Here is a 25,414-nt window from a genome sequence, read left to right on the forward strand (position 1 = left end):
AAGAATGCCAACAGGTGGCTGTCTGAAAAATTGGTACCCCCCTTCTGAGACTCCCAACTCAACAGCATCACATTTTTTAAAAGAACATTATTGCAATAGTATAAATCAAAGGGTATTTATTTTCCACCATGGATGGTACTGGAATTTTTTGTTGGGAACTTCCAGTCCCTTATGCTATATTATGATACTCCAAAAACAGCATTTAGGGGTCCTGTGATATGATCCACTGCCTACAGAGGGTCAAATACCGAAAGGAAGGAAGAGTGAGCAGATAAATGGTGGGCCTCAGGGACTGAAATTAAATGGTTGATGCTGGGAGAGCAGCTGATGATAGCCATCTGTGCTTCCATTCAGGCATCCATGAAAGTAATGCTCCCTTCACACCACTGCCCCAGTGTGACCCACTCCCTTGCAGAGTCCTGTTCTGGCAGAGATGAGAAGCAGGACTCTCTGCAACCAAGAACATGAACTTTGAGTAACCTGACAAGCTGGCTTAGCAGCAGAGATCAGGGCTACATTTCTGACCTCCCTACAGGAGGTACTCTCTCACTTTACTCGCCTGCTTCTTCTGACTATCTCTTACAAGTAAGAGGCAAGAAAAGGGGGACATCTCTAGTTGCAGGTGGATTGAGTGGAGCTACAGACCCTACTCCTGAGCCAGCTTGTCCATCGGATGAAGACCCTGCCCTGGGTTGCAGGGGATACTGTGCTGAAGGAAATCAGCTTTCACTGACACCAAGCTTAGCCTTATCAGTGAACTCTCAGGATACTGGAAAAATAGGACAGCGGTACTCTGGAGGGCTTCAAGTAGTGTCTGGGCATATCCCAGACCCCTTCATCTCAGGGCCTCCATCCCACCCAGATACTTGATGTTCTCCTGTATCTCTGCTCACCTTCCCTGTTTTGGAAATTGGTATTTATCCCTTAGGGGAGTTCAGGGATAGAGGGACTTGAGGCTACAGTATGTGCAGGTGGGAGAGTCCAGGTGGATGGGGGATGTGAGGTAGAAGTGTAGGGGAGGAAATCAGAAGGAAAGTATGAATTGAATTTGAAGAGGTTGGTGGAACTAGCAGTGGTGCAGAAAGAATCTCCTTTCTATATTGTACTTGTATGCTAGAGAAGAACTCTGGGCCTCGTTCTTTCCCAATTTAAAAAATAGCACTTGGTATGCTTTCTCGGGGCACATAGCTCTTCAGAAAATGACAGCTACAGCAGAAGAGTTCAGGTTTTCTGTTCATGTGTAATTGAGAGGAATTTGTAAAGGTTGGTGTGTTCTTCATAACTTGGAAGTGTCAAGCAAGTGTTTTTTGGGGGGATAAGGAGCCTAGATGTTTGGGTGATATGGCATATGCACTAAGACTGCCTTAATTAATAGTTTCCTTGGCTTTTTCAGTTTGTACCTAAGCAACATTAGCTGAAAAGCAATACATTTTTGGAATGAGGAATATTTTTTTTAGAATATCGAATAGTTTGGGTCATTTGTATACTACATTTCATGACAGGGATGCACAAAAAGTCTTCTCCTTAAAGTTGAATTGATTAATTTGAGTTGTATTTTTCCATTGACACATTTATTCTTTCACATTTTAGCAAAAGCTATAGCATTTTGTTTTCCATTATATTTGTTGGCGAAATCCCATTTTGTCATAATTGGCAACTAAAGGTTAAATGACTGAGCCTTCTGAAGCAACAATAAATGTGAACTAGAGTCCTCCCACTGTCCTCTAACGCCCTGCTGGGACAAAGGTTCAGTACTGACAAGAGTGTATGATAAATTATGGGTCTGATGTCCCCCACACTCTATAAGCCTCTGTTTTCAAAGTTTTCTAATTAAACTGCTTTATCATGCAGTTTAAAAGATGAAACATATAAAAAGAACTTGACCTGAAAACTGAATTTTTTTGCAGTTATTGCAGAAGTTTTTTGTTTTAGATTATTTACATATCCAATACAATTTAAAACATACATTTAAGTGCTTTATTTAAAAGGTCAGTTAAAAAATATAAAACACATGTGCTGGATATGTAGTATACTTTAAATATTGAAGTCGCCCGCTCCCTCCCCCTCCCCCCCGGGAAAAACACAACACAGACACTGAACCAGTTTGACTTCGTATGTCAGTCAGAATGAAGTTTTCCTACAATTGCACAATGGGCTATTGTCAGTCTATAGTCCCAGTGTCTGTCTACCATAATGCTGATCTCCACATCAGTCATTTTATTGAAATAGAAATAAAGTAATTGCAATGAAAAGTTGTCACTGGATAAATGTGTCCCAGTTGGAACATGACTAAAAGCCATCCTTTTGCCTTGGCATTTATCTGACAGAAGCAGCTCATTACTCATAGTCACTGTTCTATTTCATTGCTTTTGCTTCTTTAATTGAATAGAAACAAGCACTAAAATACCAATTGTTATATAATATTTTCAATAATTTTGGTATTTTAATAACGTAGTATATCTTAGAGGGGTTATCTGAACAGTGGGGGAGAAGCATTTAGCAGTGTCTGAACATTCTGTTTATATATGCTGTATTTCACTAGCAACTTTAGGAATGATGAACTTGAGTGTTTATGGTCAGTTTCATGTCTTCTGTGCTTTCTGTATATTTTGAGGGACAGCTGCAACTTTTTTTCTTTTGTTTGAGTGGATCCTGCTACAAATGAGAAAATTGCTGTGTAGCTAACTTTGCCACGGTTTAAAACCGGGCAGGAGTTTTGTGAGTGCATTTATATGTATATTTCATGTTTTCATTATTTCTGTAGAAAACTTGTAATACTTTGGTCAGTGCTTGGTCTGTAAAGTTATGCTTAAGATCTCAAAGATCCTTTTGTGTTCATTATACAACTTTCTCTTTCAAGCATGTATAACTTGTCCATTTAAAATCTTTGGGTAACTAAAAATAAATTGTATTGTTGGATAATTTACCAATAAGGCAAGTGGGCATAGGAAATCCTGTAATTTTAGCACTTTTACACCATAGGCATATAGTTTAAGGATAGGTTCAGGATGTGCAGAAGTGAATTAGCAATCAGGGAATGGGTATGAATCATAGGATTTTGGAATTACAGGATGTAGGCAATACAGAGCCTTTGTTGAATGAAAGAAAGAAAGCGACTAAGAAAATGCAGAAGGAGGTTGTTTAATAATATTCAGTTACTGTTTTTGTGAAAACAGTAAAAGGATTACTTTGTTTGATAGTTTAAAACAGATAGTAGATCAGATTCTTCTTCTTCGAGTGCTTCCTCATGTCAATTCTATTCTAGGTGTGTGCATGCCCACATGCACAGTCGTTGAAGATTTTTGCCTAGTGGTATCCGTAGGGTTGGCTGTGGCACCCCGTTGAGTGCTGCGCTCATGCCCTGGTATATTAAGCGCCACCGGCCCTATGCCCTCTCAGTTCCTTCTTATCACCCATGACAGTTGGTCGGAGTGCCTTGTCTTGCATTGCAAGAGAGTTAGTGGTTCTTTACAACCCATTGTCTATCTTCTTTGTATATCGTTTGTAGGTACTTAGTTAGCCATTGTGTTAAGTGTTAGGTTTGTTTGGTAGTTAGAGTCCCGGCTGGGACTTCACCCTGAAGCAGGGCATGCCCCATTCCCCCAGCTTCAAACCATGCTCGTTAGGCAACAGGGCTCTTCTCCAAGCTCACGGACGCAAGGCTCCATGGCCTTAAAGACTCCCGTGCCACCCTCCATTCCTTGGGCCTTCATACCCCTGAGCTGTTCTGTCTTCCGCCTCCCCAGTTTAGGTCCTGGGGGACTCCCTGGCTGAGTACCTACAGGAAAAAGGACAGACTAGGAGTTTGAGTTGACACCGGTCGTCTTCCCATTCATCTGCTCAGCCTGGCACTTCCAGTAATCAAGGAAGCCAGAAACAGGCATTTTGAGAGTACGCTCGAGGACGGCGCCGTCATATCCCAGTATCTACCCTCCTACTCTTTCCTCAACCACCTGTGCCCCTTCCAGTCGGCCTGGTCATGGCTGACCTTGGACCATTGGGTGCTCAACATTCAGGTTACACTCTGCAATTCGTGGCTGACCCTCCCTCCCATCTTCCTTCCCTGTCACTCTTCAGGGTCCCTTCTTACAAGAACCTTCTGCACCTGGGGGCAAAGGAGGAGGTCCCTCAAGACATGAAAGGGAAAGGTTTCTACTCCTACTTTCTACTCCCCAAAGCAAAAGGGGGCCTCAGACCCATTCTGGACCTGTGTCACCTCAACAAGCATCTCAAGAAGTTGAAGTTTCACATGGTCTCCCTGGCCTCCATCATCCGCTCCCTGGATCCGGGAGACTGGTATGCCGCCCTCCACCTGAAGGACGCATATTTCCATATTTTCCCAAGACAGACGCTTCCTCCGTTTTTGTTTGGCCAGTGCCATTTCCAGTTCACTGTGCTGCCCTTCGGTCTCTTGTCAGCCCTGAGAGTGTTCACAAAGTGCATGAAGCCAGTGGCCGCTTACCTGAGGCATTGAGGTGTTCAAATTTACCCATACCTCAATGACTGGCTAATAAATGGCTGGTCCCGGGATCGGGTGTGTCGTCGTCTTGATCTGGTTTGCTCCACCTGCCATAACCTGGGGCTATTAATAAATGAGAAAAAGTCAACCTTAGTTCCAGCGCAGTGCATAGAGTTCATTGGAGTGGTCCTTGATTCTACTCAGGCCAGAGCCTTCCTCTCCGAGGCCTGGTTACGAGCCATGGCGGACCTGATCTCCTACATTTAAGTCCACTCTCTCACCACCGCTCACACTTGCCTGCGGTTGTTGGGCCACATGGCAGCCTGCACTTACGTGGTCTGGCACGTGCAGCTCCACCTCAGGCCCCTGAAGGCGTGGCTAGCATCAGTCTACATCCCCAATAGAGAGATCATGGACCATGTAGTCAGGGTCCCAGACCACGTACTGTCATCACTCGCACAGTGGCAGAATCTTCCATCGGTGTTGAAGGGAATTCCCTTCATGGCTCCATCCCCATCGGTGACCCACATCTTTGATGCCTTGGACCTGGGGTGGGGAGCCTACCTGGGCGATCTCAGCATGCAAGGTCATAGGTCTAGTCACGATCGCTCCTTACACATTAATGTCAGGGAGCTCAGAGCAGTTCACTTGGCCTGCCAAGCCTTCCTACCTCACATAAAAAGCAGGGTGGTTCAGGTCCTGACGGACAGTACAGCAGCTATATTCTATATCAACAAGCAAGGTGGAGCCAGATCATCTGCCCCTTTGCCAAGAAGCCCTCGGGCTTTGGGGCTTCTGTGTACAACACAACATCCATGTCATAGCCGCACACCTCCCCGGGGCCAGGAACACTTTGGCAGATCGCCTCAGCAGGACCTTCTTGTCTCACCATGAGTGGTCCCTCCATCCAGAAGTGTTTAGCCTTGTCTTCCAGAGATGGGGGACTCCCCGGGAGGATCTGTTCACATCCAGGCAGAACAGGAAGTGCCATGTTTTCTGCTCAATTCAGGGGATTGACAGAGGCTCACCGTCAGATGCTTTTCTGCTCCTGTGGTTGGGGGCTCTGATGTACGTCTTCCCTCCAGTGCTGTTAATTCAGAGTCCTCATGAAGATCAAGCAGGGCAGGGCGAAGATGATCCTCATAGCACTGGCTCGTCCACACTAGCACTGGTTCGGCACGCTGCTAGACCTCTCAGTGGCTCCTCCGTTCCAGCTACTGCTCCAGCTGGACCTGCATGGTCCCAAAACCATGGTAGTCTTCTGCATCCGAACCTGACGGTGCTACACCTGGCAGCTTGGATGCTGCATGGTTAAATGCGGAGGAGCAGGAGTGCTCAGCTGGTGTCCAACAGGTCCTGTTGGGCAGCAGAAAAAGCCCTCCACCAGAGTAACTTACCTGGCCAAATGGAAGCGGTTTGCTTGTTGGTCCTCAGATAAAGGCATTTGGCCCAAGCAGGCCTCGCTGCAATTAATCCTGGATTACCTTCTGCATCTCAAGCTCCACAGCCTGTCCTTTTCATCTGTTAAGGTCCACTTCGCCACTATCTCATTCACCACTCGAGGGTAGGTTGATTTTTGCTCAGTACATGACTGCCAGGTTCCTCAAGGGCCTCGAGCGCCTCTACATGCAAGTCAGGGACCCCGTCCCTCTGTGGGACCTGAATCTTGTGCTGTCACAGCTCACGGGACCCTCCCTTTGAGCCTCTGGTTTCCTGTTCTCTCCTTCTTCTTTCCTGGAAGGTCACGTTCTTGGTTTCAATAACATCTCTGAGTCTCTGAGATTAGGGTGCTTACCTCGGACCATCTCTTTACGGTCTTTTACAAAGACAAGGTCTAGCTGTGACCACACCCGGCTTTCTTGCCTAAGGTGATCTCACAGTTTCATACGGGCCAGGACATTTACTTACCTGTCTTTTTTCCAAAGCCGCATAATTGAAGGAGGAGCATAGGTTGCATTTCCTAGACGACAGGAGGGTGCTAACCTTCTACATTGAAAGAACCAAGCCATTCTGCAAGTCAACGCAATTGTTTGTCCTGGTGGCCAACAGGATAGAAGGTCATCCAGTGTCCACTCAAAGAATTTCTTCTTGGATCACTACCTGTATTCGCTGCTGCTACAATCAGGTGCCCCCTCCAGCATTCGTAACCGCCCAGTCAACCAGAGTGTAAGCCTCGGGCAGCTTTCCTACCCCAAGAGCCTATCCAGGACATCTGTAGGGCAGCCACCTGATCGTCCGTCCACACATTCATGTCCCATTACACACCTACCCAGCAGGCCTGGGATGATGCTGGCTTCAGTAGATCAGTGCTGCAAGCCGCAAGACCTTGAATTCTGAGCTCACTTCTGAGGATACTGCTTGTGAGTCACCTAGAATGAGCAAGCACTAAAAGAAGAAAAAATGGTTACCTACCTTTTCGTAATTGTTGTTCTTCGAGATGTGTTCTCATGTCCATTCCATTATCTGCCCTCCTGCCCCTTCTGTCGGAGTTGCCGGCAAGAAGGAACTGAGAGGGCGTAGGACCAGCAGTGCCTAATATACCAGCACATGACTGCAGCACTCAAGGGGGCGCCACAGCCCACCCTACGGATACCGCTAAGGCAAAAATCTCCAATGACTGTGCACGGAGCACACACACCTAGAATGGAATGAACATGAGCAACACATCTCGAAGAACAACAGTTATGAAAAGGTAGGTAACAATTTTTTACTCTGTTTTTCTTACTCAGCTTTTTTTTCCCATTGCTTTAATGAAAGGATTTCCATAGCATAGTAGTTTGCATTAATTAATTCTTCTAACAGAATAATTATTATAAAATAAATTGTAACCTTAAATTCATAAAACCCAGGAAATTTAGATTTAGGGTTGTCCCAGATCTTTAATGCAGCTCCTTAGCACACCACTGGATATGGGAATTTTTATTGCAAGATTACATACTCCCTTACAATTATGGACTAATTTTTGAAGATTATAAATATTTCATACACAGTTTATTGTATCAGATAATGCACGTAAATAGGTTTGAAGAGTTAGAGTTTATATTTTCCTTGAAGTTCTTAACACTTATTTGAACTGAATCCTAGAGAGAGAACTTAACGGACATAAATATAACAACAACTGTGGGAAAAAAGTGGCTTTTGAAAATTAAATGTATAAAATAACAGCAGAATTTTGAAAGGATCACGGCAACTCAGTTCTGTGTGATTTTGTTGCTTATCTAGATATATAGGCCAGTTGTAAATTGGTAGCACTTGCCCAAAATGCAAGACTTAAGATGAAGTGAACAAAGAGTGAGTTGTGCACACAGTTCAAAAAGATTTAGATCATCCATGGAAAGCAGCTAAGAGATTGACAAATGGATTTACATTAAATATAAATAGGACTGATATCTTGCTTTCATTTTTTACCCATATAGTTACTTCCCAAGGGACCCAGATCACGCGTACATTTTTGCATATACACAGAGAAGCAAATAAGTTAGAAAACAGGATGTTTATATGTCTCTGGAGACCAGAATACACCATCTAAGGAATTCACAATTAAGTTATACCGTAGCCATGCTAATGACTTGTTTGGATCATTTCATTAATAGAGAGTAGGTTTCTGGTATGTTGGCCATGACCGTTTTGAAATTTAGCCAGTTAAAATTAGTTTCATGCACCAAAGTGTTTCTATTTTAAAATTTTTCTCTCCCCTGTTACTGTGTGAAAGACCCACAAAGAGGAGAAACTGCCTATGCAGAAAGTGCATATAAAAGCACAAAGTATACGTATGAGTGAATAGGGGAGATAGGAAAAACAAATCTTTCTCTGTTCTAGTTTTAGTAATCATAGGTTACATCTAACAATAGCTTTATTTTTTTTTTAAATCATACAAGTGTGTGGATATTTTTAATTGACTGCATTCAGTAATTTAGCTGTTAATCTGAGGCTCAGTTTACATACCAAGTATGTATATTCTGCAGTTGCATTAGCTTGAGCCAGTAAACAATTTTTTTCCATTCAAATATTAATGAAAGTATGCATATTTGGCCACAAGCTATTTTTAATAGGATGCTTAAGTCCATATTAGTACACAAATACAGTATTTTCTTCTCCTTACTAGGGAGAATTATCTTAAAAAGTATAAATATTAATTATTGAAAATAGTAGGACTTTCACCATTTGGCTTGTCTTGCAATGTGAAACTCACTGCTCTTTACAGAAATCCAGAGAAACTGGACTTCGTACAGGGAAATGATGAGGGGCTTGGAGGAAGAGAAAGGGATATTCTGCATCCAAAGCCCACAAAGCAGGCTGAAGCCCCTCCATGGTTGCTACCCTAATCTGCTGGCTGGAATATAGTCAGCTGTCCTTCTGCACTCTGTACCTGGAGATTTTGAGCCATGTAATTATAAATTCAATAGCCCAACAACCCCATCCGAGGAAGTCTTCTCGGGTCTGATACAGATCACCACTACCACCACCACCACTGAGGCTTGGAGTGCAGAGGTTTCTGGGCAGTTGCACTGCCTGCAGCCTCCCCTCATGGCAAGAACTTGTGTAGCAACACTTCACTTGTGTAGTGCAGAGGGCCTTGTGATGGCCCTTCAAGTGAATGGATATTTCCTATAGAGTTGCAGTGTTTAAATACCTAGAAACAAGGGTGGTAAATGCTACAGAAATGCCTATAAATAAAACTAATACTAAATAGGATCTCCTATATGCAAAAGACAACATAAAAGTTATTGTGTAAAGCAGAACACGAAGTTTTAGATAAATGTCTTGACAATAAAGCTTTGTGATCTATTGAGGTAGAGTGGGTTTTAGTCCATACTGTTTGCATATGAAGTTGAGCAGTTAGTAATTTGTCAGGAGCTGATCTCAGTAGGGATTAGACATTAAACTATGAAATAAACTATTTGTGAGGCACCTACAGATTACATATACTGTATATTGAAAGCAATAAAAAGGCAGATCAAACAGGTCTTAAATTGTCCTACTAGCACCTTTGGTATTCCAAAGAACACTATCAGAAATCTGTAAACTGGTACTGCCTCAATCTAACAAGAATATAGTTAAGCTGCTATTCCATGTGTCTTCTCCAAAATAGAGCAATTTATCTCCTTACCTGTGGTTGGAATGGGAGAATCTTATACCATTCTGAATTCTTCTCTGGTTTTTCATCTATTCTAAAACACGATTTTTGAATGGTTTATTCCAGTAGTAAAATTCTCATTGTGCTTAATAATTATTTTGTGTTCTTTCCTAAGTTGTCAAGAAAAATCTAACCTATTTCCCCTTTACCATGTTTCTGTTTATAATAGAATTTCAGTCTGTATCAGCAGTTTTATGAAGGTGCCTTGATTGTCACCAGTAAATATTATTTTTGAATGAAATGCACTATGTCCCGCCATCTCAAATAATTCTTGACTTGCAGTCAAGTCTATGGAGAACTTCTCCTGTCACACACACATTGTTGGATGAATAAACAATTTCTGAATTTCATTAAAGCAAACCATGGGAACACAAATATTTAGGCTTGGCAGAATTATTATTATTTTTTTAATAATTTTGACAGATAAGACTATAATCTTTAAACATTTTTATCGACTTAAATTTTCACAGTTTTGGATAATTATTGGGGGGCAGGCAAGTATTTTATGACCGCAGACATTAAGATTAAAAAAGTTAAAGCTTTATAACTCTTAAAACAGATATTGTCAACATATAAAATACACAAATTAAATATTCTTAAATCAATAAATCATACCTATTTTGAAATATATTTTCGTTGGTTTGTGTGTGTATGATAAAACTGACATTTACAGACATTTATTGATTAAAAATCTAACCCTTCCAAGCCTACAAATGTAGATCCTGTTATTCCAAAATAGCATAAACATAGCAAGGTTAAAATAAAAAAGGTAAATGTGGATGACAATTTCAGTACATGGCTGAATTATGATAATTTACAATCAATGCACATGCTTAAGTTAAATTTGAAAACAAAATTTAAACATCTCCACAAAACTCAATAGATGTAGTTCTAATATGGGCAGTGCTCTCTCTGCTTTGACAGTATAAAAAAGGCACTTTAAGGTTGCTTTTGAGATGGACATATGAATGGTGTGAAAACATGAAATCCTTAATGTGTAAAAAAAAAATGCAATTTTAATGGAAGAATACGCAATTATCTGCACAGTGTAGATCATATCAAAGTTACTTTTTCTTACTTGAAACATGCAATAAAAAGCACCATAGACTTAAGTATATTTTTAACTAATCTCAAGGATTTTGAGTATTGAGACATACATTATTCTATACCTGAGTATTGCTTGGAAACAAGAATTCTGTCAGGAAACAAATACATGAAGAGAATGAGTAGAGTGGCCTTAATTACTCTTTCCTTTTGTTTTTGGAATCTCATATACTCTTTTATATCAAATGACCGTCCTGTTTGTTTTTTCTTTGATGCACTGAAAATAAAAAGGAGTTTGGGTTGTGCTGCATACAAGCACTTGGAGCCATGGGAAATTCCATAATGTAAAACAGTTTTGTATCGTGTTAAAAATAAATCCGGTGTAGAAATGTTCTGTTTGAAATAGTGTTTGACCCATGACTAAGCGAAAAGCAATGCATTTTTGTAGTTAATGTACACTATATCAGATTTAGAAAATGTTGATTGGGCAAAATTTATGCTCGATATTATTAAAATAATGCAAGTATGTTAAAATGCATGTGACTGCCTTTGGAAGCTTGCTGTGTTAATGGCAAATTAATGCCAACAAAACATTTTCATCTAAAAATGTTCCTTATGTCCTGTTACTTATTATATCTTTTCACTTTAGAAGCATATTTGGTCTAATTCTACCATAGGTTTACATATTATTTCCCTTGGTTATTTTTTGTTTTATTCTGTTAAGTTAGTCTGCTGATTTGCATGCAAAATGACTAACCTAACCTCATTCCTTGTATTCTTTTCTTTGAAGTCGTGTGATTAAGACAGACATGGAGTTGGAAGTTCTGCGGTACACCAATAAAATATCCAGTGAAGCTCATAAAGAGGTAATGGATCCTTTACTGTTAATAATTTTTGCTCTTAGTGTAACTGTAGTATTCAGAAAATGTTCCCAGCAACCTGAATTGCTTAGTAATGAAATAATGGAAGAGCTGGATAGAAAGAGAAGGATAATAGCCCTCCTGTTATAGCCCTATAATACACCTTACATTGTCCTTGAGCTCACTGGCTCACTTGTGATGTGGAGGAAATGAAGTTTTTTGGGACAAGAGGCTGGAGTGTCAGTGGAAGGTGACTGTTTGCAATCTATGTAGTCACTATGTTCAGGTAGACTCCCATGCACTTGTGGAGGAGGCCAACGGGTTTCTGACCTGTTCCATTGTGGGGTCAGAATTTTGGGGGCTGTGCACAGTCTGCATAGTCCAGATTGCTTGTAGCCTGGGACAGTCAGCAGTTGCTCTCTGTGAGAGTTTTTCATTGCCTTTGGTTGATCAGCTCAGCAGAGGACGGGCCCCTCACTGTTGAGACTGTCAGGTTAGGATAGGGCAAATGTCCACCCATGCTCAGTTGAATGTCAAGAGGAATTTTAACTCAGACCCACTGTTTCAGTTGAGGTCTTTGGGAGTGAGTCTGTCTCAGTTGCTAACTTCAGACAGCACTGGGCCAGCAATAAGACTTTCAATCAAAGGTCATAAATTGTTGACATTTTTATACTATTATAGCATGTGAATTTCTTCCCTGAGGAGAGAAGTCAATGAAGGATTCCAGTGGAGCCTGCCATTCCATGGTTGCCTGGTCTTAATTCCCCTCTGGGTTCTTCATTTAATTCACTTGCAGCCAGGAGTTTTAGCATAATGTTCCCGCTCTTAGAGCCTAATGTATTAAGTTCACACAAAATATACAGTTCTTTTGGCCCTTACAGGCTGAAATCCTTCTTACCTCCCCCTTTCCCATTTATCTTACTGCAAGGTTTCAAACTCCTCCCTTGTCTGCTGTCCGGTTCCCTCTGATTATCCCCACTTTGGCCTCAGAACCTCTCTGAAGAGACTTTCCCATAGGTCTTTTCTAGCCCCAATCCCTGGGCCCAAACGTCTTTTGCCCTTGGGACAGGGTCTCCAGAGTGCACCTTCCTGGAGCTGTTCTTGACCCCTGGGAGATTTCCCTAGACCAGGGGTTCTCAACCCTTTTTTTTTCTTTTTTCTTTTTTCTTTTTTTTTTACTGAGTGGGACCCCCCCAACAGTCTATAAAAACTCCACAGCCCATCTGTGCTGCCAGAACTAGTTTTCTGCATATAAAAGCCAGGGCTGGTGTTAGGGGGTAGCAAGCAGGGCAATTGCCTGGGGCTCCAGACCACAGGGGACCCCGCAAATCTAAGTTGCTCAGGCTTCGGCTTCAGCCCCAAGTGGCAGGGCTCAGGGCCCTGAGCTTCAGCCCTGCACAGCGGGGCTTTGGCTTTCCGTCCTGGGCCCCAGTGAGTCTAATGCTGGCCCTGCTTGGTGGGATCCTCTGAAAACTGCTCATGGCCCCCTAGGGGGCTCCGGACCCCTGGTTGAAATCCACTGCCCTAGACCACTAATATGCTGGCTGACCACAGGAGAGCCTCCTTTCAGGTTTCTCCTCACTCTACGATCCCTCTCTGAGCTAAGAGCACTTATTTTTAATTCTCAGCAGGTGATCACTTGATTCAAGCACCTGATTATCATCCTCCTTTTAACAAGTCTGTCCTCTCTGAGATTTTTATCTCTAGCAGCTGCCTAAAACCTTCATAATAAAGGCAACTCTCAATGAAAGAAAACTGCTAAAAATAAAATACCTCAGTGAACATCTTAGTTTCAGATGATAAAATCCAGATGTGGAATCTCTTTTGTGGGGAGAAAAACCACATGCCAACTTCAGTAACTTTCTTCAGTGACTATAGTATTGTAATTAAAAATTTTTTTAAGCTGTTCCATATTTCACTTCCCTCCGTGTTTTACAAAAGTGAACCCCTTTTGTACCAAATCCAATAGACCTTTCAGAATTAAGTTTTGACTTGGTAGTATTTTGATTATCCATGTCATTTTATTCAGGTACACTTAAAACTACTGAGCTTATTTTATTGCATGAAATTGCAACTATTCATAACTATTAAAATAATAGAGTTTGATTTCTAACCTGATTTTTCATATATTTTAATATAGATGTATAGGTAAATGATGTATATAATATATTTTTAAAATATAGGTTCTCTGAAAATCAGTCATTAAGTAATATTATCTTAATATACCTTCTTACTAAGAATGTCCCATGTTAATATGTATCCCATAGGTAATGAAGGCAATAAAAGTGGGTATGAAAGAATATGAGATGGAGAGGTAAGAGCGCCTCTTTCTGCATTTATGATAAAAATAGAAAAAAGTATTTATGTTTACAGTAAAAGCAACAGTTGAGGAAAAGCAATAACATTGACTGAAGGGAGATTGAGAGCTCATTGCTGTTTCAAGATTGTGTTTGAAGCATTATTTTTATTATTTACAAGAGGCATTTCATCAGTTTCAGCCATGTCTTTGATGGTGGTTGATTATCTTTGGATATGACTTAGTGCAGGATAATTCTGTTCTTGGACTTTCTGTAATTTACAGAAACTTTACAAAATAACCAGTATTATTGCTTGAATGCATCCAATAAAAGTTTTAGGGGTAAACATTGCCATTATGCCTGTTATGCTTACAGGGCTACATATGCGTATTTGAGGAGCTCATAAAATGTTCCGAGGTGCTCAGTTACATTTCAGCTACAATTAGAGGCAGCATTGCTTACCCTGTGAGCTTCACTATGCTTGACCTGTGATGGAAGGATGAGGGGCTCACCCTCTCAGGCTCACATTAGCTAGTGGGTATTATCACATTTCTTGAGACAAATCATTTGGAGTACTATGCATGTACCTATGTATTCAGTAATAACATGTACTATGTGAGACATTATTTCTGTCTTTTGACCTTGCCTGAAACCAGAATGAAACTTGTCATATAGTATACTAGGATTAATGCAACAAATGAAATCTGAAGCTAGACGGCAACAGTGTTTACCAAACCACTGAAAGAAAAGGTAAATTTGAAATGGGAGCGTTTTAGGATGTTATCAGGTTTAGAGTACTGGACAGCCATTTAAATAAGGGTAACTTCTTTATCAAAATTTCATCCATTAGCTCATCAGCAATGTAACTGTCCTCAAAATTGCTTTATAAAAATGTCCATAGTAGCAATAATATTTAATATTTACACAGCGCTTTCTATCTTCAAAGTACTTACCAATTGTGAGATATTTCTCAGACATCTGTCTTTCTTGACAGTTGTCTGCAGATTCCAGAAAGACTTGTATTTTGCTATATTACAGAGGTAAATTGCTGGTCAAAATAAGGAAGATCAAGGGAACCTGATATTTGATATCTTTAAGAATTAGGGCATAAGGCCTCTAATTCTACTGAAGAGTAAACAATATGGGCAAGCAAACCACAGTTATTTCTAAATAATAAAATATTTTAATAAAACATACCTGCTCTATTGAATATGCTTTAAACTGTTTTGCTGAGTACAATTACATATCCTGCAAAAGCTAATGGGGAACAGTTCATAATATGTGTGCGTGCACACTTTGTTCACCCATTCCCAACTGTAAACACCTACAGTAAAATTCTGGCTTCACTGAAATCAGTGGGAGTTCTATCAATGCCTTCAGTGGTGCCAGGATTTCACCCCTAGCACCTTTGAACATTATGATCCTGGTAATCCAGTCTTAAAACTACATGAGGGATTCAAATACATGCTCTATATTTCAGGGCAGAGCATCTCATTTCTCAGTTTTCTCTGTAGCTAGCTTCTCCCATACATTTCCATTTTCAACAGATTACTTGCTGATGATGATAAAAAGGGATGTAGGCAACTGCCTATTAAACCCTTTTAAAATTGCCTTCTGTTCTTCCATTTTGATACATTAGACTTTTTGAAAGAGGTTGAGGTCATTCTATGATGAAAGAGGTCTCAGTGGGCTACCTGTATGATGTCGGCCTTTGTTATCACATTGGATGTTTCTACAACTACAGTTAGAACTTGAGCTTCCACTATTATGCAGAATATCTTGCATGCTTCAGCTTTCATCATCTGATCACTGTTCCAGAAAGAAGAAAGTGAATAATTTAAAAAATTTCTGAACCCTTTTGGGTAAGAGGCATGTCAATAAAGTATAAGGAAATACAATTTTAGAAAGAGGCCAGGAGATTACTCAGACTGCATGCAAATACACCAGTTAATATGGTCTAATATATGAAATGTCAAAGAATTTAAAAAATATGTATAGAAAGATATCCAGAACATACATAGTAGCCTTTTAAGCTGTTGATTCTGTTGTTCAGCAACAAGTAGCTTGCACCCTGCAACTTAATCTACGAGAAATATATACCTTAGATAGTAGCAAAGAGTCATTGCCAGGTAAGTTATCATTTAAGCAGATCAAACTTTCCTTAAGAGAATAAAGAAGTTTAAGTCCGTGTGAAGAAGTTATTTTTCACTCTCCCACACCCTCATCCCAGGAATTTAGTTGTCACTCTGCTGGCTTTCTGAACTATTTTTGCCAAATTCCACCTTTGTGTACACGTGCGCAAATCCAATCAGTGGCTGTGGGTTTTGTGCGAAGATGTTTGAAAACAGACATTGACCCTTACATATACATGTCTTGGAAAACAGGTTTATAAAACACTTTTTTCATATTGCTTTACTGTATGTGTACCTGTGTGAGCACATATGATCTACACCTGCCTTCTTTCAGGAGGAGTGGGGTAGCCATGCCAGCTCTTTTCCCTCCTTTCAGGTCCTGAAGGGTTGTCTTTCCCTTGCTATTTTGATCAAATATCCCTCCCACTGAGATGTAGGGGATAGCAGAAAGTTTTATTATAGTCTAGAAAACTTTTTATATAATAAGCAATATAAAGAAAGTATATTTCCATTTCTATGATTTTTGGATCATTCTCTGAGAATTAATTGGAAGGAAGTATAGTAAATTGTGGCAAACTCTCTAGATAATCATCTTTTATTACTAGGGTTGAAAGCTAACTTCAGAAATATGCTGAAAATATTCTGTATGATTAAGGCTTAGTGAATGATGTTAAACCAGAAACACATTAGTACAGAGGTATATCAAAAGATCAGCATATTTAACTTCAGGCACAGTCAACCCCCCCTTTTTTTAACTTGATATTCTTTAACTTTAATAACTGATCAGTTAACTTTAGAGAGACAGTCATGCCAGTTATCTACAAATAGTAATTCAAAGCATGAACATAAAACTGTTTCTGTAGATCATGCTTTGGATTTGCTCTGGCAGTGTTAATTAATATTGGTGATTATCTGGTATTTTAATTGAAATAGCTCTTTATGATCAAGGTGTAGTACAGCCAATACATTGTTAAACTACAACAAAAGGTTACCAGAGATCTGTTTAGCATGGGAGAAAACGTAATGAAGTAATAAAAGCCCAGTAGTTCAGTCAAGCTGTTCTACATAAATGTATCTATAAAACTATTTCGGCTGAAAGTGCTAATTAGGAACCTATGATTATCTATTTTATCACCTTTTGAAATTATGCCAGTATCTGACCTTTCCTGTGCACCCATCCATGTTCACTAGTCTCCAGGTTACTGCTTTTCATCTGTTTTTGTTAGTTTAATATTTAAAAAGTCAAATTATGACTACAGTGGTTTGAGCATTGGCCTGCTAAACCCAGGGTTGTGAGTTCAATCCTTGAGGGGGCCACTTACGGATCTGGGGCAAAATCAGTACTTGGTCCTGCTAGTGAAGGCAGGGGGCTGGACTCGATGACCTTTCAGGGTCCCTTCCAGCTCTATGAGATAGGTATATCTCCATATATATTATAATTTCTATTTCTTATTGGAAGAGGAGGACAATTTGATATCTTTATTTTTACTTTATATTCTGTCAGTTTGATTTGATCATAAAGCAGTACAAAAACGCATTGCAGTAACAGAGGAAGAGTGTAGAGCGGAACCAGTCTACTTTATCATAAGCGCAGCCCTATTAGCTGTTTTGTGTATTGATTTTTCCCCCTTTCCCTGTCTGAATGTTGTCCATTGTGCTTGTAAGCTCCTCAGAGCAAGGTTCTATATCTGTTAAGTCCCTAGCAAATGAGTTCACACACATTTCTGTGCATATTAAACTATAGTGTACTTAATGTTGCTCCTGATAACAGGACAGAGTTAAAGACATAAACTGAAGGTCGGACTTGGATAGTTGGATGTCGGTATATGTAGCCACCTCTGAATCCTTTGTAGTTGTGGAGACCAGGAGGATTGCAAAGCTGTTGTGCAGACAGCTTTAGGCTAGATTGTACCCTAGAGTCCTGGCCCTGTACTGAAGATTGTGTGGGCACAGTTCCCAATGAAATATTGGGAGACAAATTGTGAGGAATGAAAGAAACTTGATTGATCCTACCATTTTGATCTACCACTGTTAATTCAAATTATACCCTTAGTGGCACAAGAGCTGAGTACTGTCATATGCTACTGTAATAAAAATAATAAGGAATAAGCTTAAAAGTAAAGATAATTAAAACCCACTGTCTCATGGCAGTGACATTAAGAATAAAATACTGAGAAGACTACTAAAAAAAAATTTCTTTCCTGACTTGCAGTATTTACAGTATATTTCTACTCCCTACTTCACTTCACAGCTTGATAAACGGATTTGAGTTCTTTATCCTATATCCTTTTCAGTGTTGCCCCTGATTTCTAACTCAAGAGTTTAGACTATGAGATGAGTTGCTGTCATATCTGTCAATGTTAAATTTCCACTATCTGTGAAGGTCTGCAAGCACTTTCACGGATTACAGCTCTCATCTTTTATTTATCTCTCTCTTCTGCTTCGTTGGAACAAACTGAAAAGGGAAAATAGCAAGACCCATTTTAGTTTCCTCTGGGTATTTTCCTTTTGCCAAACAGTTATTCTGGATTTTCTACTTTCTATCTTTTAGTTGCTTTTGTTCTTTGAATGTTCTGGGAAAATCATATTGCTCACTACAGCAATTGATCTCTAAAATTTTTGTATTTAATTTTTCATGCTAAGCCCAATTTACAAATTTTGAATTTCATTTTGGTACAGTCTTGTAATTCCTCAACATGTTTTATATACATGATTAGTAAATAAAAATGACCTTATTACATTTACTTACAGCAGACATAGAAACACCCCCTCCTCCCCCAATTTCTAGAAGATTGAGGAACGGTGAATTCAGCTGACAATAGCTTCTGATACAGGAACAGATGTTACATTGTTCCATGACTGTCAATGGTACTATGTATCTTACAGGTAGGAGTTGTTAGTACTGTGGAAGTGGCATGGAGGCATTTTGCTCCCGAAAACTGTAGGTCTCTTGTTGTGTAATTTTTAAAGATTTGTGCATGTACCCTCCCACCCTCTTTTTTTCTCCTGTGAGAAGTATAAAGAAATCCCCCAAAAATGTGTATGGAGGGGAGTAAATTTTATTCTTTAAATTTTTTCTTGTTTTATCTTTTGCGTTCCATAATGATACAGAAATTCTGTCATATACCAATTACCACGTGTGAGGGTTTAGTACATGTCTGCATGCGTCTGGACCAATCTACAAACTCCATTTTGTTTTGTGAATGCCATTTTAATTATAAGACTATACTGTGCATACATTTATGCCTTTTACCCTTCAACTTGTGCTGAAACCTCGAGTGAGGTATCAGGAAAAATTCTTGCACCTACTGGAAGATTAACAATACAAATCAATCCGCTGTTCAAACGTCAGTACCAGATGACACCCAGAAGATCCAGCTCTGCCAGATGGGCTTGTAACCAAGCCAGAGCATCACCTGATGAGGAGTTTGAAGCAACTGAGGGAACTGCAACTTTATTTAAAACAAAACAAAAATCTTGCTTCAGGAAGAAGGAGAGGGAGCAAAGCAGGCCCAGAAGCAGACAAGTCTGTGTAGTAATAAGAGGAGAGGAGGAATCCTGGACCTTCTAAAAAAGACACTAACCAAATCCCAAAGGGCTCTTGGAGTGATGAGGAAACTGAGGAAGGGATTTGTGTGAAGGATTTGTTTTCCATAGGTCATATCTATGTTGTGCTGTCTAAGAGTAAAGTGTGTGTGTGTGTGTGTGTGTGTGTGTGTTTAGAAATTACTTTGTAGAATCTCTGGTGCTTGCTTTCACTGCCTTAGTCCCAAAGAGACAAACAGTAAAGCAGAGGATACACAGCTTCAGTGGAACTCTGGGAGCGTGTATTAGCTATTGGAGAGGTTTATAAGAGCACTAGTTTCAGGACCTAGGCAATTGGACTTCAGGTTCTTCACAGCTGAGAGGTGTCAGATACAGGATCTGCATCTAGAGTGTGCACAGAGGCCTAGAGCTAGAGAGAGATGTGGGATCCTGCGGTAACCTTCCACCACCGGAGCTCTTCTAGAGTTTTAACACCATGGATTTAATTTTTAACTATGTTAGATTCGATTATAAACTCTTTGGGGCAGGGACCGTCTTTTGTTCTTATTTGTACAGCACCTAGCACAATGGAGTCTTTGTCCATGACTGGGTTCCTATGTATAACTGTAATACAAATATTTATAACAAATTGAACTTAATACTGAGTACTATGCAAGTTTTTTGTGTGTAGAAGGTTGTGATATAGACATTGTTGGTATGATGCTGGGAACCGTGGCCAGTGGGAGTGCGGGGGCACCATTCGGGGTGGGGCAAAGGCAGCATGCAGAGCCACCTGCCACGCCTCTGCCTAGGAGCAGCAGGGACAGGTCGTCGCTTGCAGGGAGCAGCCCAAGGTGAGCGACCCCCGGATCTGGCACCCCGAAACCCCTTCCGCGCCCCAACCCTCTGCCAGCCCCGCACTACCCGGACTATAAACCGGCATTTAATGAAGATCAGAAATGCCGGTTTATAGAGCTTTTCAGTTGGTGAAGTGCTGGATAAAACAGCTTTTACTGTAGTATCTAATGTGCCCGATCCAAGTTTAAAGTTGTGTCATTGTACTGTCTGACACTCTTCTATTATAACTTTTTGGCACTTACAATATTTCATTATTATTTTTCTGTTGCTTACCCTTCTAGAGACCAAAGGGTACAGAGCCTTGATTTTTATCTAGGTTTTCAGTCTGATTGAAAATGACCAGCAATATAAACCTGTAGCTCTTTCTTTGAATACATATAAACTCAAACATGTCTACAGTAGTAGAAGAAGCAGCAGCTTTTTTTTCACATTAGTGATGTCCTCAATTTTTATTGAATCTAGCATCAGGATGACATATTGAGCTAATTAGCATTACTAATGACAAGCTAAGATTGCAGATATGTGAAATGGAACTCATTGTAAAAGACAGCAGGCTGAGCTAATTATTCATTTGCTGTGGATTTTCTTCATGCCTGCTCAGACAAGTCAAAAGTAAAGATGCTACCATATGTGAGGCTTTATTGGCATTATGAACTTAAGTTTTAAAATGTACTTTAATTGCTGTGCAACTGGAGAGATCAACGTTTTATATTTGTTCCTCTTCTTTCTGCGACCAGAACTGGTACATAATTGTGCTCTGTCAATGGAAGTCCTGACAACTTCAGAGTGGAATGTGTAGAATATTAAGATTGTCCATTAATAACAACTTGTCACACGCTGACCTTCTTAATATCAAAAACATTCTAGAAAAGCTCAGAGAAAATGAGGTTCTGCTCCCCACTGCCACCATGCCCCCCTCCACACAATAAATTTTCTTACTCTGACATGGGGGGGAAAAACAGATGAAATGTGATGATCTATGGCAGTGGTCCCCAACCTTTTTCATCTGGCGGGCGCCAGACGACAAGCCACGGAGGACCTTGGCGGCGGACAAGCATCTCCCGAAATGCCGCCGACAAGCGGCAACGTCAATAGGCGGTGCCGAAAATCGGCGGCATTCTGGCAGCAACACCTCTGGATGCTGCTGCTTCTCGGCGGCATTTCGGCAGATGCTCATCTGCCGGCCAGTACGCGGGTGCACTTAGATGCCCCGGCAGGCGTCATGGCGCCCACGGGCACCACGTTGGGGATCCCTGTTCTATGGAATCAAAGCCATTATGCTGCAATAGTATTTCTCAATTAATCACAGCACTGATGATGTCTGTAAGACATGTACAGGAAATCTTATTTCTTCAGCCCCTCTCCCCAGCATAATTTTGACTATTTTTACTACAGTGAGAGTTAAATTGTTTCTTCACATATTGTGAGCACCTACTAAGTGTTATGGTCTTTATTACCCAAAGGGGAATAGTTTCATATCTCCTATATGAAAGAATACTAAACTTTTTCTTAAGAATAATTAAAGTATTCAAAAATAGCATCAAGAGGTAAATTAAACTCTCATTTGGAAGTCTAAACTACTAGTACTAACTCAGAATTACAGTAAGGGCTCTCTTATAGTGTATTGTGTACAACACTCAGAACTTGAAACTGAAAATAAAGATTGTGAACCATAGCTGTTTCTCTGTACAGCCAGTGGTGATTATGTTGGCATTTTGGGTCACTGAATACCACTCGTGTGTATTGTGTTATGAGGGTGGCTGTGTATTTGCTAGGAAGCATAACTAAAGATGAAAGTTAAGTAATTATTTCTTAGAGGCAAATCCGCCCTCCCATGGTTTGAAACTTGCATAGGAAAAATGAAAATACATCTGGAATATCAAATTTGGCTAAATTAAAAACCATTTGTTTTTACCCTATTTGTTCTTCTGAATAATGAAATTTCCCTATGGTTCTTTGGAACATCTGTTAGATAATTACACTGCAGAAGTGGTACTTTAGCTCAGCTTCTAGAGCTCGGGCAAACGTGATTATGCTGCAAGCTTAAGTCCATGTTTTATAGAAAATCTCATTCGAGGCTCTGTTGCAGTCAAGTGCATAAAACTGTGACCCATGGATTGGTCCCTGTGGGAGCAATTATTCTTTACAGTGAGCTTTTTCCAGCACTGAATATTATAAATGTCAGGAAAAAGTTTAACCCCGGTAACTCTAAAAGAATGTTTCCATATCTGCTGGTAAGAAGATCAGTGTTTAGTCTTTGCATCTACAGGATATTTCTGATTAAGCTTGTTTTTTAAATCTGTCTTTTATCAACAACTCAAAAGTAAATTTTTTTAACTAAATTCTATATCTTGTTTTGAAAACAAAATAGAGGGCTGGATCTGGCAGAGAATACATCATACACATCTGGGAAACCCAAGTTGGAAGCGCTCACACATTCGGTGCATTGTGTATTGAGAAATAAATTTCTTTGCCTTCCAGTGACAGATGGGGAGAAAGTGGAGTGAGCATAGTGTTGCCTAGGAACACACGTTAGCATTTGATACCCAGTAGGAATCAGTGAACTGTTTTGGATTAAAAAAAAAAAGAAGAAAGAAAAACATCAACATTTACAGCTATCAGTCTAGAAGGGAGGGAAGAGGGTGGAGTGGGGATTCCATTGGCCTGATACCCGCCTCATATAGGCCTACATCCTTTTTAGGAAGAGATTGCATTTATCTAGATTTTTAGGATGAATCTATCATAAGAATGCCCAAACTGGGACAGACCAATCTAGCCAAGTATCATGTCTTCCAACAGTGACTGGTGCCAGATGTTTCAGAGGTAATGAGGAGAACAGTGATCCATCTCCTGTCATCCAGTCTCAGATTCCGGCAGCCAAAGATTTAGGGACACTCCAGAGCATGGGGTTGTGTCCCTGACTATGTTGGTTAATAACCATTGTTGGACCTATTCTCCATCAACTTATCGGATTCTTTTTTAAGCCTCCTTATGCTTCTGGACTTCACAACATGCCCTTGCAATGAGTTCCACAGGTTGACTGTATGTGGTGTGTGAAGTACTTTCTTATGTTTGTTTTAAACCTTCTGCCTATTAATTTCATTGGGTGACCTCTGCGTCTTGTATTATGTGAAGGGATAAATAACACGTCCTTATTCACTTTCCCCACACCATTTGTGGATTTTATAGGCCTCTGGCATATTTTCCCCCACCCTTAGTTGTCTCTTTTTTCTAAGCTGAACAGTCCCAATCTTTTTAATCTATCCTCATTTGGAAGCTGTTCAGTACCCTTAATCAGTTTTGTTGCCCTTCGCTGAGCTTTTTCCAATGCTAATATATCTTTTTTTTTTTTTTTTTTGAGATGGGCTGACCAGAACTGCAGAGTATTCAAGGTGTGGTTGTACCATGGATCTATATAGTGGCTGCCACACTGTCTGGAGTGGCTCTTGACTGTGAGTGCCTACCTCAGGGCAGATTGTCAGAAAACAGGGCAGACACCCCAAACTGATGCTATGTTCTGTAATTAATTAGATTTCACTAAGCCATTGACAAATGTGAACTCCTAGACCATGGAGTCACAGACAGTCCCTTTAGACTCTCCAGACTATCTTGCCATCCAGACAAACTGGACTTTGTGATAAAACATTACTTAAACCAAAAATCACATCACATCAGGTTGCTCCCAGTCCCAAGGGACCAGTCACTTATCCCAGATCATCTGGTACTCTACATCAGTGTTTCTCAAACATTTTGTGCTGGCGATCCCATTTGGACTTAAAAAAAAAAATTGTGACCCCCTACGTTCCACCCCACTCAGGGCAGGAGGCTTCGTCCCCCTGCCGGTCGCAGAGCTCCCGGCTGGGGCTTTCTGCCCTGGCAACCCCATCAAAACAGAGTTGTGTCCCACTTTGGGGGTCACGACCCACAGTTTGAGGTGAGTCACAGTTTGTAATTTCAAATGGTGGCAGTGATGTAATAAACTGCCAGTTTCCCAAAAGTCTTTTCAGGGTACCCAGATTGTCTCTGGGGATATTCGCTTTACACTTCCCTGTAAGAGTCCAAACAGTTCAGAGATCCAGAATCTTTTCTTGAATCCATACTTGTAGCTTCTTCTCACAGAAAATAAGCTGACAGTGTCACTACCCAGGTGGGCTTTTCCTTTGATGACAGAGAGTGAGGAATGTATTTTGAGTCTTTTTACCTCCGATCATCACACACAATGACCATTTGCTTTGAAATTAGCACTTTTCTGTTAAAGTTCTTCGTTTGCATTCTTTCAAATTTGATGGGTTATTTAATTCCAGGGGTATACACAGTATAAACATTTGCTACTACATTATAATGGGATACAGATAAGTGAAAACAATGCAAGTAAGAGCCCAAATACATTCTTCTACGTTAACAATCGATTTGGTCTATACTAATACACAAGTGAATTGGCCTGAGGGCTCTGACACCTGGTCTGCCAGCGTCACAGTGGCATTATGATATTTTCTGTTGGTCAGGGGGCGGGGGTGTGGATAGGGGTTGGGGCGGTCGGGGGGGGAATAGGGGGTTGAATGGGGGCAGGGGTTCCAGAGGGGCAGTCAGGAAGGAGGGGGGGTTGGATGGGGTGGCAGGGGGCCATTAGGGGCAGAGGTTCTGGCGGCAGTCAGGGGACAGGGAGAAGGGGTGGTTGGATGGGGCAGGGGTCCCAGGGGGGCCATCAGGAATGAGAGGAGGGGTTGGATGGGGCATCGGGGGTCCGGTGGCAATCAGGGGACAGGTAGCAGGGGAGTGGGGGGGGGGAGCAGATAGGAAGTGGGGGCCAGGCCATGACCCCCTCCCCTAACTGGCCCTCCATAAATTTCCGAAACCCGATATGGCTCTCAGGCCAAAAAGTGTGCCTGCCCCGGTCTATTTAGATGTGTTAAGAGATCCCCAACCTTCACACCCATCAGGCAAATTACCATGTGTTTCTCATGGTCGTCATAAACCCAGCTATCTATATTTCTAATAATTGAATCACCCCCTTTACTATTACCTGTCTTTTCCTAATAACTGGGGTTCCCTCCCCTGGAGGAGTGTCCTCAGTTCAAGAGGATATTATGACATCATCTGGA

General features: G+C 40.8%; 1 protein-coding gene across 2 annotated transcripts in view; it reads left to right on the forward strand.

Annotated features, from left to right (window-relative positions):
• Positions 1-25,414, forward strand: part of PEPD (peptidase D) — a 220,681-nt gene that overhangs the window by 60,183 nt on the left and 135,084 nt on the right. For both annotated transcript variants that reach the window (XM_065416423.1, XM_065416424.1), the window contains 2 exons: positions 11,431-11,506; positions 13,768-13,814. In XM_065416423.1, the coding sequence (XP_065272495.1) occupies positions 11,431-11,506; positions 13,768-13,814 (123 nt within the window). The remainder of the gene's footprint in view (positions 1-11,430; positions 11,507-13,767; positions 13,815-25,414) is intronic.

This window comes from Emys orbicularis, chromosome 14 (genome assembly GCF_028017835.1).
Source record: "Emys orbicularis isolate rEmyOrb1 chromosome 14, rEmyOrb1.hap1, whole genome shotgun sequence".
Classification (NCBI taxonomy): Eukaryota; Metazoa; Chordata; order Testudines; family Emydidae; genus Emys; species Emys orbicularis.